Source organism: Gymnoscopelus braueri (genome assembly GCF_963280865.1).
Source record: "Gymnoscopelus braueri genome assembly, chromosome: 14".
NCBI classification, from domain to species: Eukaryota; Metazoa; Chordata; class Actinopteri; order Myctophiformes; family Myctophidae; genus Gymnoscopelus; species Gymnoscopelus braueri.
Genome location: NC_137619.1, coordinates 34411023 through 34432324, shown reverse-complemented (window position 1 = coordinate 34432324; position 21302 = coordinate 34411023). Strand labels below are relative to the sequence as shown.

Here is a 21302-nt window from a genome sequence, read left to right as displayed (position 1 = left end):
TGTAGCAAGATGACTTAAACCCCAGCAGTAAATCTTGATTTGGCAAGCTGACCGTCTTTAATACACACAACACACTATTCTTTTAATTTTAAAGGAAAAAAAACATTTTTACACTATCAGAGTAATATTAACAATCAGGATTTTACTCTATGTGTATTCAGCATCGATCAGCAGTTTCCTCACCGTGCTGGCTTGGTATCCCAACACTTCCCTGAGGACCTGGTGTCTGGTTCTTCACTCGCTCACCCTCATGACGAACATGCCGGTCTGTGGTCAGTACTCAACACTTGGTATGTTTTTTTTACAAAGAGGTTTATTTATATATATATATAATCTGAATTAAGTCAGTGTTGTTGTTCTCAACCTTACCATTTTGTATGATGAATGCATCAATAAATGACCCCGTAGGTTCCCTACGTAAGATACTGCTGACTTCCATTTTTTTTGCCCCCCTCTGCAGCCTCCAGCAATGGGCTGGGTGGTCAGGAAAGCACGGCTCAACAGATGGTGTCCGACCCCACGCTGGTGCATGTCCTGGTTCGCTTCCTCTCCGGCAGCAACCCCCACGGAACCAGCCAGCACAGCTCCCAGGTGGGGCCCACTGCCACCCAGGCCATGCAGGAGTTCCTCACCCGACTGCAGGTGCACCTGTCATCCACCTGCCCGCAGATGTTCAGCGAGTTCCTGCTCAAGCTCATGCACATCCTGTCCAATGAGAGGTACGAGTGTCTTGTCATGGTGTTCTGTGTAGTGACAGCTTATGTGTTTCACTGTCATCATCCAGGGACATATTGGTCTGTCAGTAGCAAATGTTTATAATCCTAGGGTTTATAAACATTCCTACTCTGTTTTGAAGCAGGAGCCGTCTTTAACACGAGTATTAACACCATCCACATGACGCCTGCACAATGTTTTTTGTGTCCATATAAAGTATTTAAAATGGTCCTGGATCTGTTGTAGTGGTGTTTATACTGGAGTAAATAATGAGCTTTTGGGGCCATCTCTAGGGGTCCCTTCCAGTCAGGCCAGGGTCCTCTGGACGCTCAGGTCAAGCTGCTGGAGTTCACCCTGGAGCAGAACTTTGAGGTGGTGTCAGTCGGCACCATCTCCTCCGTCATCGAGTCCATCACCTTCCTGGTGCACCACTACATCACGTGCTCCGACAAGGTAGTGTCGCGCAGTGGCTCGGATAGCTCGGTGGGCGCCCGCGCCTGCTTCGGTGGCCTCTTCGCCAACATCATTCGGCCGGGCGATGCCAAGGCCATCTGCGGCGAGACCACGCGTGACCAACTGATGTTCGACCTCCTCAAGCTGGTCAACGTGCTGGTGCAGCTGCCCCTATCTGGGGACAAGGAGTTCAGCGGGCGGCTGCCACCAGCAGGCAGCGGGACGGCCGACAGCAGCGTGTCAGATGAGGAGAAGGTGTGTGGCAGCAAAGAGGGCGTAGCTGGAGGGTCCACGGCCAATCAGGGACCGGCTGCGGGCGTGGCTGACCTGGTCCTGGCCAATCAACAGATAATGAGTCAGATCCTCTCAGCCCTGGGCCAGTGTAACAGCAGTGCCATGGCCATGATCATAGGTAAGACACTCCGCCAGACACTCCAAAGCATAGTAATCAATCATGGTTGTGTTTGAATTTAAGAAATACGAAGCACCTTCTACACTTGATTTTTGTTGTTGTGTATTACTAAGTATTACTAAAGGTACAGTATCCCCTGATCTTTTTAAAAATGTATCTTGTATTTTTATACTCCAAGTACCTGGCCCCTTTATGAGGAATGTGTCATGCAATTTGTCCTGCCCTAAGACTATAAAATAATTATAATAATAATTATACCACTAGCCACAAGCTAGGCCATTAACCGGCTGATGGAATGCATTGGCATAAATAAGGAATACTAATACGCCTTTAAGGTGAACCCAAGTATAGAAACCCTGTTACAATGTGACAAGAGTCTTTTCTTAAAGTCAATTATTTATTTTTCCATCCGAGTGCATTGCTTCCGGTTTCAAATTATGAACTTTCTAGTTATGCGTTAACGAGCTGAAGAAAAGCAAGACAACTCTGTGAGGAAAACACTTGATCGTGTTGCTGCATTCTGTATCGGAAGCCATTACTGCAGGTGTTCAAATCTCATTCATAAACTAGCTTAGTTGATGCTGGTTGTTTTCCCTCTGTAGGAGCCAGTGGTCTTCACCTGACCAAACATGAGAACTTCCACGGTGGTCTAGATGCCATCTCCGTGGGCGACGGCCTGTTCACCATCCTCACCACTCTCAGCAAGAGGGCCACCTCGGTCCAGGTCATGTTGCAGCCCATACTCACATACATGGCCTGTGGCTACATGGGCAGACAGGTGAGGAAAGAACACACGATGAAGGCAGCATGGGGTTCACATACATCACAGATGCTCTGGAAAAGAGTTTGCACTTTCTGAGAAACGTTCCTTGTGGTTTGTCAAAATGACAAATGACATCGACCCGTTTTACCTAATCTCAGGGGTAAAACGTGTTTAACTTCATGAGTGTTAAGTGGGACATTGCAGGAAAAAAGAACATGCATGCTCAACACATTTTCCTAGCACATACTAATTCATGGAGGTTAAAATTATATTTATGACAAATTCAGTGGGTTTTGGCCGTATTAAAAAGTGGTGTATTTCATTTTCCATTTCCCTAGGGTTCTCTTTCCACCTGTCAGCTCTCTGAACCTCTACTTTGGTTCATCCTCCGAGTGCTGGACACCAGCGAAGCTCTCAAGGCCTTCCATGACATGGGTGCATATGCGCACACACACAAAAACACACATACACATTTCTATACATCTGGATCGCCCTTTCCAACATTAACTACAGTGATAATAACCCCTCATTGACCATATTCACACACTGTTTTGTCATACACGACGGTGAGGCTTTCACCACTCCCAATTTCCGGAGTTTGAATCTGTCCTTGTTGAAATCGGATATTGGATCTTCACAGGGACAGAGATAGAAGAGCACATGCCTATACCTGAAAGCGCCTATACTTTGATTAAGTCTCATCAGCTTTGTTTCTGGTGTCGTCACCCACGACAGGTGGTGTCCAGTTGATTTGTAACAACATGGTGACCAGCACACGGGCAATCGTCAACACCGCACGCAGCATGGTGTCCACCATCATGAAGTTCCTGGATTCTGGTCCAGGAAAGGCAGCAGACGGCAGCCTTAAAGCCAGGGTCATGACCTCGGAGCCCGACAATGCTGAGGGACTCCACAACTTTGCTCCTCTAGGTACTCTAACTCACTGTTTCCCAAACAGTGGGTCGGTACCCATGTTTGGGTCGCGAACCAATTTTTATGGGTCGCCAGTAGATATCCTTTACTTTTTTCCAAAAGTACTCCATAAATAAAATGAAAAGAAAATTGCAGATCTACAAGCTCACAGCCTTTAGAGCTGCTATTTTCACTAGTTTGGGTCCCGGGGGAAAAGTTTATTTCTCTTTTGGGTCTTGAGCAAAAAAGTTTGGGAACCACTGCTCTAACTACACTGTACACTACATAGTACTCTGTCAACTATGCGGCTTGGGGCATATAGTAAATATTTTATGTTTTTCAGATTGCTTGTTATCAGATCATCACCGTTGTGCATGTCCCTTCACAGGCACCATTACCTCCAGCAGCCCTACGGCCCAGCCTGCAGAGGTCCTGCTCCAGGCTACACCTCCTCACCGGCGAGCTCGCTCAGCCGCCTGGTCGTACATCTTCCTGCCCGAAGAAGCGTGGTGCGACCTCACCATCCACCTTCCTGCTGCCGTGTTGCTGAAGGAGCTTCACATCCAACCACACCTAGCCTCCCTAGCCAGTGAGTATGACCGCTTCATCAATCCAGTGATAAACACTTAACTGGCGAGACATGGGACAGTATTAATTTCCCAGAGCAGTGCAATAACATTAAGCGTCAAGTCCTATGGACTGCTTGAGCTTGTACCCATGCTGCATAAATAAGTTGGCAATGTGAAGAAAAAACGCCTATCTACAGTATACAAAGGACCACACATACATCTAAAGTATTGTCCAAACACTGTGGTTTAAAAATCCCAGTAAGTGTCAAAGAAAACTGCCAAGTGTTGTTTTGGCAGCCTTGACGATTTGCCTTCGTATTTGATTTGAATAACATTGTTTGAATTCCCCCATGGGAGCTGTTAGAACAGTAAATTGGCTGACTAGCCTTTCTCTTCCCGTCAAGGTTCTAACTCATAGAGTGCTGTTGTTGCACTTGCTCAAATATTTAACTTACATTTTGAACAAGAATTAAACTTGCAAAAGGCTGCATGGATATTTCATGCTTATTCCCCCCTTTCCATTCTCCATCAACAAATGCTCTGCTGTGCCAATATGCCATTGAGCTCTGTTCTGAAGTGCCATGATGTTTTTGGGAAGGATGTAACAACCCATGTCCCAAGAATCATGTAAATCAGTATTGCATATTTAAGACAGGAGTGGGGTAAAGACAGGAGTATGACAAACTTACATTTTCTCATAGATGTGAGTGTAATCTGCATCCGCTGACCTGACACACTGTCATAAGCCACATTATGAAGACTAATATTTTGGAGTTTCTCTGTCGACAGTGTCAAACACTTTAGATAGATCAACAAAGATGGCAGCAAAGTGTTTTTTTTTCTTATCCAATGCAGTTACAATATCATCAGTGACGGCTGAAGGAATACTATGGTTTGCTCTAAACTGTTTTGCTGTGGACAAACTTCAGTGTCTGTATTCTTATAGTTGTGAGTGTAATATCCAACTTCATTGACCGCTGTCGACATCAGTGCTGCATTTTAGATTGACACCTCAATGTCTTTTTCTTCCCTCCAGCCTGCCCGTCCTCTGTCTCAGTGGAGATAAGCGCTGATGGGGTCAACATGCTGCCCCTCTCCACACCAGTTATAACCAGTGGACTCACCTATATCAAGATCCAACTGGTGAAGGCGGAGGTGGCTTCAGCGGTGTGTCTGAGGCTTCATCGGCCCCGTGACGCCAGCACCCTAGGCCTGTCCCAGATCAAGCTCCTGGGACTGACGGCGTTTGGGAACACATCCTCTGCCACTGTCAACAATCCCTTCCTGCCTTCTGAGGACCAGGTCTCCAAAACCAGGTTAGCATCATCTGTGTGCATTGTGTGTTCCAGATCTAGGTAAAACTGTATAATTATTTGGATGTACTGTATATTATCCGCAGAGTGCAAGGAGCCAGGGTTTATCATATCAATACAATTAATAGCACACTGACTTTTAGATGGGCTCCAAAAGGATGCTAAAATAAACCCTTTTGCTATTGATTGAAACTTAGGCTCCCGTGGTCTCCTATAGGCTGTGTGCCTACAGGAGATTTGCACAAAAATGCACCAACCTCTTTTTAGTGCTGACATGTTCTCAAGTTTAAACATTATTATCAAGCATTCAGTTAATCATTATGTTTGTAGATGAACAGACCATTGAGACTCCCCTCTGGTCCCGCCTCTGCATCACTCTTATTGGTTACTGGATGCATTAAAAAGTTGGTCAGGTTCCTACGACAGTTTGAAAGTGCTACCTTTCCTTTAACATTTATGACAAAATAAAAAAATATTTGTTATAATAATGACAAAACGGTAGCAACAAGTCTTCAGTGGTCCGGATGGTGTTTTTGTGTGCTTGCTGGTATATCAGTTACTAGTAACTTAGGTTGTCAGAATTTTTTATATTACAGTATATAACCATCCATTTGTCCTGTAGTATTGGCTGGCTGCGTTTGCTCCACCACTGCCTGACTCACGTCAGTGATCTGGAGGCCATGATGGCAAGTGCCGCTGCGCCCACCGCCAACCTGCTGCAAACCTGCGCTGCCCTGCTGATGTCGCCCTACTGTGGCATGCACTCGCCCAACATTGAGGCGGTGCTGGTCAAGATAGGCCTGCAGTCCACCCGCATTGGACTCAAGCTCATTGACATCCTACTCCGAAACTGTGCCGCATCCGGCACCGACCCTACTAGTAAGATGATTCTCTGTCATAATTGTTAGGTAACTTACAATTATGGTGACCAGGAATGCAAACAAAAATGCCTAGAGTGGGATTGTATTCAGCTCTGATAAAACATTTGAAATGGGCTAATGAGGTCCCTGGAGGAGTCAATTAAGACTGGAAGACATTAATTAAATGATCATGCACAATCAATGGCTGTCCTAATTCTTTGTTCCTCGTCCGTTTTATGTAGATCTGAACAGTCCCCTGCTGTTTGGACGACTCAACGGCCTATCCTCAGACTCCACCATAGACATTCTCTACCAGCTTGGCACCACCCAAGACCCTGGCACCAAAGACAGGTACATCAATCATGAGCTTAACCAGTGAGGAATAGAGTTGTATTCTGTCAATGTGATTTCCTAGATGGACTAGGAGTTGACAGTAAAAAGTCTCCTCTTGGACCCCTTGTCATATTTTAGTGTCATGTAAAAGGTTGTTTGGCATGCGTAAAGTTCCCTCAGCAAGGCACAGATAGACGCTTAGGAGAGGATGTAAGAAGAATACATAGTATGTTTCTGAATGTTATTGTGAACCATATCGAAAAGGTAGCTCAGAAACCAACTGGCAGTTGAAAAAACAAAACTGAATTCCAACAAGGATGTCGTCAGACAATGAATCTTATATTCTAACTTTGCCACCTTGTTTTGTTATATCCTCCAGGGTTCAGGCGCTTCTGCAGTGGGTCCATGACTCATCGAGGGTGGCGGCCCACAAACGGAGTGGTCCCATTGGCTACATGGGTTCGGCCTCTTCGTCTTTGAGGGAGTATGGCCTGCTCATGCCTTCACCCTCCCACCTCCACTGTGTTGCGGCCATCTTGTGGCACAGCTATGAGCTGCCTGTCGACTATGACCTCCCTGTGCTGCTGGACAGAGAGCTGTTTGAGTGAGTCTATACATTTTACAACATCCCAAGGTTCTTGCAAAATAATTTAGTTTGAAAATTGTTTTAAAATGGCCCTACGGTTAGCTGACACCATTGATGCAACAAGCTTCCAGTGGGCATTTCTCAGTAACCGTGGTGACAATTAAACAGACAATTAAAAGACAAGAACCTTGTGTGACATCAAATTAAAATGTAAAAACCTCAACTGGTTGTTTGATGTGAAACCTCTTAGCCCCATTAAACTTGTTGTGCGTCTTGCAGACGTGCCCCTGTGGGCATGAATACTGCATTGCTTCTCTGCGAACATTAATAGTTTATTGCTAGCAGGAAGTGAAAACTTAACTTAGTTTCCAAAAATGGCTGTAGACAGTGGTGTGTTCTACCGTGTCCCGCTGTATACGCCGTATACAGTGTAGATTTTTTTGGGAAAAAGCGTATACAGTCTACTAACCATTTCATCCATTGAAAACGCGCTAGCGTATACCCACGACCATGCGCATCTCGTGCAGGGAATGATTATCGTATACCTCCGAAAAAAAACCTAGACCACACCACTGGCTGTAGAGTATTACCATTGCAATAGCCAATGAAACTGATGGTTACGTAGGTAACCACGGTTATGTGAGCGATTGTAACATGACTCCCCATAATCCTATCTTTCTAAAATGTAACATGACTAACCATAATCCTAACAATGTCCATTTGTGTTGACGCTGTCACTTTATTCATTCTTCACTTGTCCTCATAGCCTTATTATTCCTCTCTCCCTGACAGGCTGCTGTACAACTGGTCCATGTCGCTGCCCTTCAACATTGTGCTGAAAAAGGCTGTGGACAGCCTGCTCTGTTCCATGTGCCACATCCACCCCAATTATTTCTCCCTGCTCATGTCCTGGATGGGCATTGTGGCGCCCAGTGCTAGCCACTCCCAGACGCAACACCACCGCCTCTCCATGACCGACGATGGCAAGAAGCAGCACGATGCCAATGCCACAGCGGCCGCCTCTGCGGGACTCACAGATGACTCCAAGCACACGAGACCACCGGTTAATTTGTCAGAGTCGCAGCTGGCGACGCTAGCGGCCGCTTCACAGTCCCCGGGAGCCATTAAGCAGCTATTAGACTCTGGCCTGCCCTCCCTCCTGGTCCGGAGCCTGGCCCAGCTCTGCTGTGGCCTTCTGGCCAGTGCTGACCTGCCTCTGCCCGCAGCAGCCTCTGCCCAGGCCGACCGACGGCAATACCACCACCATCACCATGCCCACTCATCCTCCGCCTCGTCTCCACCCAGCCGGCCACCTCTGTCGGCAGAGCTGGCCGCCCCAGTGCTGCGCTTCCTGACAGAAGTGGGGAACAGTCACGCCATGAAAGATTGGTTAGGAGGACCTGAGGTCAACCCACTGTGGACAGCCTTGCTCTTCCTGCTTTGCCACTCCAGTGCCAGCGCGGGTGCCGGTGCAGCCACTGCTGGTGCGACTGGTGCTCAGGCGATGAGCGTGGGTGCGGCCACGTGCCCCCTTCCATCCCAGCCTCAACCTTCAGGGTCCCGCTACTCACTGGCGGCGGCAGGCCGGGCCGGTGGGCTTACCACACAGCAGAGGACCGCTCTGGAGAACGCCACGGTGGCCTTCTTCCTGCAGTGCATCTCCTGCCACCCCAACAACCAGCGGCTTATGGCACAGGTCAGCTTATGATCTCTCTCATTTTGGCAGGAGTTGAATGAAAGGATTTTAGACAATTCCACCTTGCATTGTCAAATTGAAGTGTCTTTTTGATTCAGTTTTCCTTTTTCTAATGCTGAATGAATAAATGCTCTAACATGTGCTTATTGTCAAGAGATCTTGAATCAGCCAGGGCTCTTGATGATTTCAATCATAATTGTTTAGTCTCTGTGGTATATTTCAGTGCTTCGCGATGACGTCATATCCAATTTCTGTCCAAACATTTCTCCAGTGGTCTTGTAATACACAGTGTGTGAATAGGGTTACTTGACGCGTGGCGTTCTCTCTGTACCAGGTGCTGTGTGAGCTCTTCCAGTCGGCACCCCAGCGAGGGAACGTGCCTGTGTCTGGCAACATCTCAGGCTTCATTCGCAGGCTTTTCTTGCAGCTCATGTTGGAGGATGAGAAAGTCACGGTTTTCCTCCAGTCTCCCTGTCCGGTGAGTTTCACGTTCTGTCTCCACTTTGTGCCTTGGGTAGGAGTAGAGATTATGATAGGTATACATAATATAGTATACCCCACTTGTGACCTCAATTTATCTTTAGAAATCGAGAATTGCCCTTCAAAAGCGGATATAGTGATGTCATTAATGTTACTCCTAGCAACTGAAGTTCAAGTTTATGTCTGAGCAGAATCTGAATTCAAGCGGGTTGACCCTGTGGTTTCCAATGCCGCCAGTATAGAAGGAAAAAAAACTTTACACACACTTTATTCTAAAGTTGGCCATTATTATGGTGACAGGTAACGGGGTTTAGGGTTTCTACTTATCTGACATGTTGAGTAAATGGTCTTGTTTTGTGTACAAGTTATTGGCAAGGCACTGCCTGATACATAAAATACTGAAATGCAGGGGCGACATGTACGGGGGGGGACACAGGGGAGGACATGTCCCCTGGTAACCCCTCCACTTTTTACAGTCCGATAACTGTTCTATAAAAAAAAGGAGAAACGGCACACACTAGGACCATACCGAAACGGTGCCCGATTGTTGCTTAAAAAACGAATATGAAAGCTGTCTACGTAGATCTGTTTCTCCCTCTCTCAGTGGCTTTTCTGTTAACAAGAGGTCATGCACTGCTTCACTGTTTAAAATTTAACAACTCCTCAATTATGAGAAATATAAACCCTGAAAGTGTTTGTATTTTTTATTTTTTTTATCTTTTGGAAATAATTTATTCTGTCTGTAACTCAGCAGGAACAGCAGCCCCCCCAACAGGTGATAGGCAGGGAGCAGGGACTGCATTTAGAAAGTGGAGAGGTGAGAATTATAAATTATAGAATGAAACAATATTACACGAGAGAGTGTGCTTTAACGACATTATTGGCATAGCAGTGATGCGATCAGGAATGAGCCGTTTGCACCGAGTTCCATAAGCGTCTCTGAAGTGCTAATAATTACGGTAAAGCACACGCTTGAGTGTACTATTGTGATTATGCAACAGTTACCAACAAAATAAAATATATAATCTAAATGTATTCATATTGTGGCGCAATTTCTTAAAATATATATTTTTTGCTAGTGTCATCTCCCTTTTCCCTGGAAAAACATTGGGTCTGACAGAGACAATTTCTAGTCCCTGTTGAGTCAGCCAGTCAACTTGAGCTACAGTAATACTTTCTAGAGATCCTGGGCTTTCCCAAAATGAGTCAATACCACACCTATAAACACAAAACTGTCTTGCTAGCTCAAAAAAACGAAACGATGTTTAAATAGACAGATTTAGCTACTACATCTGCAAATTTCACATACATTTTTCAACTGGTAGGTTTGTGTCAACAACTCAGCAGCATAGCTGATGGAGGATGCCAGAGTGGCAAGAGCTGCTGCTAGCATGTAGACTATATTTCTATTTATAGTGATGAGGCATTTTTCAGTTGAGCACAACTAGGTTTGCTGTCATGCTCATTTGATCAAGCTCTAAATGTCTCTGTCTAGTTGTCCAATCAGATTACTTGGGCGAAAGTACCTGTTGTATAATGAGGCAATAATGTACGATAGGCCGTGGTGTTGCCATTCTGTGCAGCACTTTTTAACTCCTGTTTTAAAACGTGCTATACAAATGAAGTTATTATTATTCGATAGTTGAATTGCTGTACCTTTCCCTTCTGTGGGATGAGTCTGTAATTGGTCATAGCAGAAATATTTTATACAGCGAAACGTGATGGAACTGATCTATTTTCATTATGAAATTGTGGTAGTACTATCTGGAAAAACTAATGGCCCTTTGAGGATTTGTGCCTGTATGAACTGTGTCCCCTACCTTTTTTAAATAAAGATTCCCTGCTGAAATGGAAAGGAGGAGGCAAACCTAATGAGATTGAAGCTAAATAAATCTTGAATGCTTTTAAGGTTTAGAGAAATTATCTCTTTCAGTCTGTCTTGGTTTATAGATTAATTGAATTTAGGGATTATGATCAGATACACGAGCTCATGTATTTGTTATTTGTTAATTGGTCTGACTTTCAGGTATGGATCAGCAGCCACTATCAGGCCCTTAAGTATTCCTTGGAAAAATCTAGGGGTGCAACAGTTAACTAATACATTTTAAGCGATTTTAAATTAATTGATTAATACATTTTTCGGGGGGAAATGGATATCCTTTTCTTTATTATAGTAGACAAAATCTTTCAATTATTTTTGATCTACAAGTTCACATTGGGTTGCGGGGTGTTGTGAGCTTGTAGATCGGATATTCTTTCGGGCAGTTTTTTTTGCAACGCCTTTTTATATGACCAAGTATAAAAAAGGGCTTAAGTGGGCTTAAGTTTATCAGAGTGGTTAATTTAGTCCATTAGAAGAAATCGTATTATTTTGCTTTTTTTGTAAGTAATCGGTAGAATCATCGCTAAAGAAAATGAGCAATATTTGCAGCCCTACCTACTGCTGAGACTCTTGTCAAGACATGTTTTCCTCGGGTCTGATACTGCACTGATAATACTCTGTTCAGAACAAATTATACTCTGTTCTATTGTAAAACAATGCTATTTGATGATTTATATCTAACAACTATGTACATGGCACAAGTCATTATTAATAACTAATTCTGGACAGGTTTTGGATTCCAGGTCTTGGTTAGGGTATATGGGAGAGTCAGGAATAAGGCTAGCAAGCTATATATACTAACAATTAAACGTACCAGGTCTTATACTATGTGTATTCTAAGAATATATGCCATCAACATGCCAAACAATATACAGTAACGGACTATATTTAGTCATCTTAAAGATCTGTAAAATGTACATGGTAAATGCACTGCATTTATATTGTGCTTTTTCTAGTTTTCCGACCACTCAAATTCATCACCCATTCATACACAGTGCAATGGTAGAACACTGTTAACACTTTACTTGCCACAGTGTGGTACACATTGACACACTGACTGTAGAGGCAACCATGCAAGGCACCAACCTGCTCGTAGGGAGCAGTTAGGAAGTTCATTGTCTTGCTCAAGGACATTCCGACACAGCCATATGGCGCCAGAGATTGAACTGGGAATCTTATAACTCCCAGACAGCCACTCTGAACTACTGAGCCACTGCTGTAGACTATTATGATTATGACTGTCCGTTTGTCATTGTGTTTGTGTCCGTCTGTGAGCAGCTAATCTCCGGCACCGTTGTACCGATCGGCACGAAACTTTGCAAACTTTTCCAAGTTTGGAGGCCAAGTAAAAAACAAATGTCTCACATCGGACTATTATAGCGCCACCAGGAGGCCATTTTTTGCAAAACACATTTTTTCATTCCTACAGATGTTGTCTAACATTACCTCTACAGTCATGTGATGAAGACGTATCTGTCCGATTCTTCATATTCCGTCCTGATCGGCTTCTGAAGTTTGCAGGGGTGGCCCGTTTTGCACAAAATGCTGCACATCATCCCCCGATTGCGGGGAAACTTTGCATGCACATTCCCACAAAGCCAAGGAAGAACCTCCATCCCAATTTTTTACATCTCCTCATGGTGGCGCTATAATAGCCCACTTAACGTTTTGGCCTATAACTCTTGAACCGTAGGTCGTACAATCAACATATTTTCCTCCCTGGATTCCTTGGATCATGATGCAACGTTTAGGCTCCATTTGTGCCACATTTTCTGCCATAGTGTGTTTTCTTCAACACACTTTTTGCTACTACTCCTACAGATTTTGTCATTTTATTTTATGTCAGATATTTCAGATCCCATTCCAATTGACTGCCTTCCAAAGTTTGTGGGCCCTAGTTAGCAAACCTGGCGGTGTTCTGTGCTCCGAGGAGCACACTTTTCTAGTTATATATTTATAACATTTTTAAAAAGAATGTGATGGTTCTCTGTCAATGTGAAGGACTGATGTAGTGTTCCCAATTGACCACAAGGGGACAGCATAACAACAGGGAGGAGAAGCCGCAGATTCCAATTGGCAATACTGATACTCCCAGACTGATGCATGTCTAGTCTACTCCGTACTAACCGACATGTTAATGCCTCATATTTTATACTGCTCCATGATTAGTTGTTAGGAGAGCAGTTTGGGGAGTGTGTGTGTTGGAGGAGGGGGGGGGGTGATTTCAGTTGCCCATAGCTAATTCCATTCTAACCTCCAAGACATCTCATTGTCCTCATTATTCTACGCTATTGTGTCTCTTTTTTTCTTTTGATAAACATGTAGGCCTTTGGGTGAAGGTCATTTTCTCAGCTAGGTCAGAAATCTGTTTTTCTATCCATGTTGTCAGGAGGTTGCAGACAACATTATGCAAGATGACATGCACAACTGAGGTGAAAATTAACCACACTGGCATCCCTATTTTGGGCATATTAAAAAAAAAAAGTTTCAAAAATTGCTAAAAATTTAAGATCTACAAGACTGTGACGTGTTGTGATCTTGTATATAGGCTATTTTTTCTTTTCATCATATGATGAAGAGTAAAACAAATACATGATTTATTGTTTATGAGAATGACAAATTATATAAAAATAGGTATCGTTTCCGCAATGGTTGAATTTCCAGCATTTTAAATGATGGCAACATGCTCTGGTATTTTGACAAATATGATTATATTGTAATGCTATTGTATGGCAAGCAAAAAATAATAATACATGAAATTCTATCCCATGTTTCTTTTAACTGATCCTAAAAAAAATTACCTGAATCGACCTTTATCCCTCTAATTACGCAGGCTGCCATCTTGTTGGCCTTGTGGTTTTCTGACAACAAGAAAAGAATGCCATGACTTTGAAACACTGGACTCAGCCTTCTGACTCTAGGGCTGTCACCATTTTGACTTTACTTGACGATTAACTGATTCACTGCCAATCGCGTAGATCTACGTGAACTTTATATATATTTTTTTCCAATTTGACCCAAAGACCAAGGAGATATGATTTTTGAAGATCTAGACTCCTATCCACTTCCTTGTTAACTTAAAACTTAAAAATTCTGTATCTCGGCTCCTGAGTACTTTTTTTTTTCAATGAAAAAGTCTGGCACTGGCTAAAAAAATATGAAAATACCTCTGGCAGTTAATGGGTTAACGCTCAAATAATTGTTGGAACATTATGAATTGTGATTATGCGATTATGTAATGTGACAGGCCTATCTGACTCTGAGTTCATCAGCATTGAAATATCAAGAGCTCAAAGCTAGGGACAGTGCTGCTCATTTCAAACGGCACTCGGTCAGTTTCTCCCTCAAGCTGGGTGTATGACTCAAAGGATCTTGACAATTTGATTAGTCTGTCAATCAAATTTAGACTCTTTATGTGGGTTGGGTGATTATGACTGCAGAATGCCATGATGTGTTATCCAAGTGATGTGTAGCAGATTTCCTGGAAGTCCTCTCCCGTTTGAAATGCCCTGGTTATGACGGTTCCATTTTGTGTCACTTTTCGTTGAACTGTCATCTAACTTTGTGGTGTTTATATATAGGAGGACAGGTATTTAATTGATGATGGATGCTTCAGTGGTGTGTGTGTGTGTGTGTGTGTGTGTGGGGGGGGGGGGGTGTAACTTAGTCTAAGTGGCAGTGCCATGTCTGTCACCCTTAGGCCACAGTAAGCAGTAAATGTCGACCACGATGATGCACACATGTAACATTGATGCTGGCTGAGAAGCCATGTCAACTTCAATAAAGGCATAGGCAGAAAGCTGAGTGTGTGTGTGGGGTGGTGGGTGAAAGGAGGAGCAAAGGAACATGAGAGGGAGGGGCGGGAGGGTTTTCTTGAATGTGGACTAGCACAGTTCCCTCTGATCGGCTTTAAGAAGAATCGTCTCTCTCATTGCCCGCCTACTACTACCAAGTATAACGGTCCCATAAGCAGCAGTAGTTTGTATCTTGTGTTTTTGTGCTTACAGTACATGCACCCTCAATCACCCATAGCTACCTCTGTATCATAATCTGTTCATCCTATATGCTTCTGTTATTTTACATTTGACTTCCTTATCTCTTTCACCTATACCTTTTAGCTGTACAAAGGACGCATTAACGCCACCAGCCATGTGATTCAGCACCCAATGTATGGAGCAGGCCACAAGTACCGTACCCTCCATCTGCCTATCTCCACCACGCTGGCTGAGGTCCTAGACCGGGTATCAGGTATGTTTGAATAAGAAATATCTTGGTGAAAATAGCTGTTTCCGCTGTTGATGTACAACCCTCTACAACTCTTGCTCTACGAGTGAATGTTTTTTAGTGTTTTATTCCCCCATTATTTTCAGTAGTGAAGTAAAATGCAGAATAGTGCTGTGTTATTAGCTTTCCTGGCATTGACAGGGTTATTGCACTGACAACACAAAGTGTCGATCAGCGTGTTCAGATTTGGTACTCAGCGTTGCTGGTTTATCACGTGGGTGAAATAATTTCTTTCTCCCTCCCTCTCTCTCTCGCCGAGTGAGCTTTGGTGTTTCCGTTGACAAATATGTTGTTTGACAAAGTATACTGCAGAAACTACTGGCCTTAAACAGTAGCGTCATATGTGTGGCTAGCAGTATTTACAGACAATTACTCTTGAGCATCCTTCTTGTAGCTTCAGTCCCTGACTTATCAATATTGTATTGTCCTTCATCGGGTGAGTGCACACTGCACAGTAGTGTCCTGCATTCAAACACACAGCCGCCCATACACAGGATCATATTATATACTGTACTGTACTGTATATAAACACACTTCTTATGTTTGGATTGGTATTCAAATATGTCTGCAAGGGGAATCAAATGCATGAAGTTAATGGCCCGTGTCTTTACCTCACACAATGACTCACACATTGACTCACACATTCTCAGAGTCATGCACTCATTATGTCTGTTACATGTGCAGTACAAATAAATATTTCATGTTGTGTCACACTGCATGCATGGAAACACACAGACGCACAAACAGCGTGTCTGACTCCACCATGTCTCATCTCTCAGGGTATGAATATTGACCTTTACCAGCAGCTGCATGCTGTGTCCACTCACATCCAACTCGTTTGCCAAACCACAGTCCCCATATTTTCCCTGTTCAGAGAGACATTTTTTAAAACCGTAACTACCATAGAAGAGCTGAACGTAACCAGTACTTGGCCTCAGGACTTTGAGTCAAAAGGCCAGTGTGTTCTTATTCCACATGAATTCAGACTCGTCAGTGAATTTGAACCCCCCTAATTCAATAGATTTTACTTCCAACATGGATACGGGTGAATTTCCTTAAGAACAACTCCAAACAGAAGTGAAATAGTCCCAAATCCATTTAAAAACTAACACCACTTGAACCGTAATCTCCTCCTTTGTCATTTGAGAGGAACGTTTACCGTCAGGACATTATCTGGTCGCCAAGGTCGAGAGAGCTCTGTGGTGAGGCTCCGCCGTGTAGCGTTAGCAGCACTAGTTGTTGGCCAGCGCTGCGTGTGTGATGAATGGCTCTCCTCCCGGGACCTTGAACAACAGATAGAAGACATGATACACCACTTTTGTTTGAAGTGGAGAAACAGACAGATAGATAGATGGGTGGGTGGATGGATGCTGTAATAGAAAAACTGAACGACGAAGGTGGTGCTAAAAACCTGAAACTTCTGTCTAAACGTGAAGCTTTAGCAAGTAAGTGAATACAGGAGGGTGTACGTTTAGTACACGTGTACTAACCCACCCACATTCGGATGTTGAGCAAGCAAACCTTACCGGGATTTTAGCTAAGCACATCCTGACATGCCCCTTAGAATCTCTAATGCTGCATTATCTGCTGTGGAGGCTAGCTTATCCGATAAGTGAAGTGGAGAGGGAGATCTTCACCCAACTGCCTCTGATAGCCCTGCTAGAGCTTCCATTAGGCTCCATGTCACCACTCTGATGCATATAGACACTGATGTTAGACCTGGTGGGCCATCCCACAACAGCAATTCATCACAATGTCTTTATTCATTCAAGTGCACCAGCTGTATTACATCGTAACCACTTTCAATCTGGTGTCCCTATTTTGCGCATGTCATTATAGGGCAAAAATAGCCAATCTATAGGCTCATAAGGGCTTAAGTGGTTAACGTATATAAAGGTGTAAGTATACAGTGTAGTGGCACACAAGGACAACAGGACCTCACATTTAGTGCAAGAGAACATTGCAGGAAAATGTAGTAGACAGCAGCAGACCATGATATAGTTGAAGAGTTAGTGCAAGTAAAAGAGTGTAGTCAGGAGCTATGCTGCCAAATGCTCAATCTAGCATTGTTTTTGCATTCAGTTGTCATGATAAACCCTGAAATACTGCTATCAGTAAACATGTATGCTCTCATTTCCCTTTTTTTCTGGTTGTTTTTGTAACTATACCGAACCGCGCTTGTCATCTGCACATAATGATAACCACAAGGGGATAGAAGGCTCTTGACTTGAATTATGTATGTAAAAATTCTCAAATAAAAACAAAATAATCCTGTCCTTTTTTTTGTTTCTTCTTTCCTCCGTCTTTCAGACACCCCAAGTATCACAGCAAAGCTGATTAACGAACAGAAGGAAGACAAGGAGAAAAAGAATCACGAGGAAAAGGAGAAGATGAAAGCCGACAGTGGTTTCCAAGACAACTACAGCGTTGTCGTGGCCTCAGGTGCCTCATTCATTTACATGTACCTCCTTGACCAATCACATGCTACCCATCAGTCCCCTCCTCACACCTTTTTCCACCATTCACATGGAAATGGAATCGTTTAGCCTATATGCATAAATAAGTATCATTGAAATGTTAAGCTGTCTGCAAAGCCTCTAGGCCTTGCGTTGTTCTCATTTAGGGAATAGAGATTAGACGGCTTTGACTTGGCATAGGAGTGACGGTGAATGCTAAATGGATGGTGTTTATGAAGCAGGCTTGTTGCCAGAGAAGGAATAAATGACATTTAGCTAAAAATGATCTCTGCTGTCAAATTGTACAGCTTTTGGAGATTTATCATACAAATGCCAAAAGTATGTTGAAAATATAACTGGACTTAATCAGATATTAATATCAGATCTTTGACAGATTTTCGTTCATGAGATTTCAGGTCTCTTCGTTGTGCTCATGTACGTGTGTGTGTGTGCGTGTGTGTTTGTGTGTGTGTTTGCGCGCACCAGGTTTAAAGTCCCAGTCTAAGCGTGCCCTATCCACACCACCTCGGCCACCATCTAGGAGGGGTCGAGTTATGAGTGACAAGCTGACAGCTTCCTCCAGTATGGACCCCTCTGCCAAAACCATCAGCGTGCCTGTCTTCCACCTCTACCATAAACTCCTTCCAGGTAGCGTGCATGTATACACACACTCACAGAGACTTGATTTCCCTTGGCCTGTGCCGTACATCGATCCACGCCGCTTTAATGAAGCTGTAACATCAATCTCAGTCAGTTCCTTGAGCCGTGTTCCTTGATGAGTTGGCATGTCCTTTGGCCAGACACACTGGGTTGTGTTTTTGACCCTGGGCTGTCGAGGTAAAACATGCCCATGAATATTTAGCAGGTGTTGTGGTCAAACAACAAACCATGGCGACCATCGCTTATCAGTGGTTTCTGGGCAAAAAAAAATTGTAAAATTGTTTAATACTTATACATGTAGAGATACGTATTGCACTGGCAACATTTTGAACACTAGATGTTAGGGGCTTCACCCCTATAATTGTCAGGCCAAATAACATCACGTTTGTGATGATCAACCGCCAATTTTAATATAAGATGTCAGTGCAGTTGTGTTCACTTTACTTTTAATGGCTTTCATGATTTTGTCATGTCGTCACACCTTTCATCCTCTTCCCTCTCACTTAATTTGATCGTGTTTATTTTTGTTTATCATTGTTTCTATGTCGTTTTGTGCCTTAGGTCAGCCCCTCCCAGCGGAGATGACTCTGGCCCAGCTGTTGACCCTCCTGTATGACCGCAAGCTACCACAGGGTTACCGTTCCATTGACCTGACAGTCAAACTGGGCTCTAAAGTCATCTCTGACCCTGGCCTCTCTAAGACGGACTCCTTCAAGAGGCTACGCACAGAGAAAGGTACAGAGGCCATAAGATATGAGCACAGATCTCTTTTAAAAGTGTTAATCCAGCTATATCCAGCTACTGTATATCCTGAAAGAATATGTACAAAGAAGCTAGTGTGTGTGTATGTATATACACACACACACATACACATACACATACACACACACACATACATACATACATACATACATACATACATACATACATACCTGGTAGCAGGTAAGTATATTGCTGTGGTGCTTTTAGACTGTTGTCATGACAAAAAAAAATCCTCCACTTTTTATTTGACCGTTATTTAATCAGGGGTAAATATCCCATTAAGATTAAAAACAGATTTTCCAAGGGAGCCCTAGGACGCATACAGACATCAGTGTAAATTAAAAAGACAAGACTGTAAAATTATGAATAAATAAAGGAAAAGTAGGGAGGGGGCCCAGCTCTGTAGGTAGGAGCTTAGCTATTCGACTAGTCTATTAAAATGATGCTGTTACAGTACTGATAGTCGACATAGAAATACTAGTTGATTAAATTCAGTATTATAGTAATTTAATTACAAAACACAAATTTATTCTGTGAAAAGAGATTGTTTTAAAATGAAAATCCCACTACAGTCATGGCTTGTTGATGCCGAGTCACGTCTACTGTATAAGGTCAGGCAGTTTGGAGCTTTGTAACACTGTGGCTGCCTCCAAGCGTAACTGAAGGGGAAAATAAAGTACCTTCTCCAACAAAAACACTGGCATGGAATGGCCGTCAGAATTCTCTGGAGCATACTTCCATTAATCAATCTTGAATGAACCATGGTTCTTACTATTTGGATTTCACCTGAGAAATACATTGATTTTGGGTGCCAATGGCCTAGTGGTAAAGGTGTATACCATATATAGGCTCTAATGCAGCGAATAACAGCGAGTCGCAAGTTTGATTCCCGAGCCTGACAACCTTTGTTGCGTGTCATGTCCGTCTCTCCCCGTTTCCTGTCTGTATTATCCGAATAAAGGCAGAAAATGTGTCATTGTGCACATCCCTACAGACAAATTTGTACAATTGGCCTTGCCCTGAAGAAGACCTATTACTGTGTCGAAACGTTGGTAAAATAATTTAAAAAAGTTATTACATCGTGGCTACGAGCTGTGCGACCTCCTTTCTTTTGAAACAGTTCATCTCCCGTGGGCAGCACCACCTCACTTCTGGTGTGTGCTCCTGTTCAATTTGTTTTCCTACAATTAGCATGCTAACATCAAATATGTTTTAGAAAATACCAATACTTTGCTCTTTGATATTTATAATATTCTCAAACGCAATACCTGTCATTTGCATGCATGAGCTAAGATCCATTAACCCATTAAGACCTGAGGCCGCTTCTAAACATTTTCTAAATCCTAACAGTTTTTCGGAAAAAAATGTAAAAAAATTATTTTCACGATTTTTCAAAAATAGCAGATCTACAAGCTCGTAGCGCGGCACTCGGTGCCGCGCTATGAGCTTGTATATCTGCTATTTTTGAATAGCCTAAAGAAATCTAAAAGTGACACAGATGCGTTCCAGGTATTAATGGGTTAAGACCAATTTAAAGTTGGCTGATATAATCTAGCAACGCTTCACTTAGCTGAAAAGAAAACAAACTTTTCCAATTCTTCAAAATACTGAGATGATGTCTGATGATGAGTATCACACTGTCAGATGAGTGCACACAGGTGGATAGCACTCGTGTGTACTCCCCCCAAATTGTGCTTCTACTGTGTCTGTCCCTCTGTAGAGAACTTGCAAACATGGAAGATACATTGATGGTGTTTCTGGCACCTGTGCACGGACACATGAGATAAAACAGACATGCGTTTACGTTTATTCACAAGTTAATACAGGGATACCGGAAAAGGCACACACATGAAATGATCCACGCCGTATCCTTTGTGTGTGTGCGCATCTTACCCCCTGGTCTTACGCCTGTCAATCACTGCTGTTCTGTGCAGTTAGCACAGATTAACTGCAAGGAAAAACTCTCTCCCAAAAGGCTCCACTCACTGCAGGTCCTCTGACAGCCCATTCCACAGGGATTTCAAGGCCCTGTCCTCGACTTCCATCTCCTTTTGTTGCACCAACAAGCCTCCCTTTCCCTCTCTCTGGAGGTGTCTAGAGCTAGTATAAGCTCCGTATCCACGTTCAGCACTGTGGAATGCCTCCTGTGCTGTTCCTCACTGTGCTG

The 21302-nt window shown here is 43.4% G+C and overlaps 1 protein-coding gene across 11 annotated transcripts in view; it reads left to right on the top strand.

The window, feature by feature from the left end:
- The window catches only part of birc6 (baculoviral IAP repeat containing 6), a 150424-nt gene that overhangs the window by 52201 nt on the left and 76921 nt on the right, over nucleotides 1–21302 (top strand). For 4 of the 11 annotated variants that reach the window (XM_080450172.1, XM_080450171.1, XM_080450168.1 and 1 more), the window contains 18 exons: nucleotides 162–290; nucleotides 461–719; nucleotides 1008–1579; nucleotides 2182–2357; nucleotides 2681–2777; nucleotides 3078–3272; nucleotides 3643–3843; nucleotides 4860–5139; nucleotides 5759–6015; nucleotides 6239–6347; nucleotides 6709–6933; nucleotides 7708–8611; nucleotides 8946–9089; nucleotides 9843–9908; nucleotides 15092–15221; nucleotides 17568–17699; nucleotides 18200–18361; nucleotides 18935–19108. In XM_080450172.1, the coding sequence (XP_080306298.1) occupies nucleotides 162–290; nucleotides 461–719; nucleotides 1008–1579; nucleotides 2182–2357; nucleotides 2681–2777; nucleotides 3078–3272; nucleotides 3643–3843; nucleotides 4860–5139; nucleotides 5759–6015; nucleotides 6239–6347; nucleotides 6709–6933; nucleotides 7708–8611; nucleotides 8946–9089; nucleotides 9843–9908; nucleotides 15092–15221; nucleotides 17568–17699; nucleotides 18200–18361; nucleotides 18935–19108 (4212 nt within the window). The remainder of the gene's footprint in view (nucleotides 1–161; nucleotides 291–460; nucleotides 720–1007; nucleotides 1580–2181; nucleotides 2358–2680; nucleotides 2778–3077; nucleotides 3273–3642; nucleotides 3844–4859; nucleotides 5140–5758; nucleotides 6016–6238; nucleotides 6348–6708; nucleotides 6934–7707; nucleotides 8612–8945; nucleotides 9090–9842; nucleotides 9909–15091; nucleotides 15222–17567; nucleotides 17700–18199; nucleotides 18362–18934; nucleotides 19109–21302) is intronic. The other 7 variants (XM_080450167.1, XM_080450166.1, XM_080450175.1 and 4 more) reach the window with 3 other exon arrangements.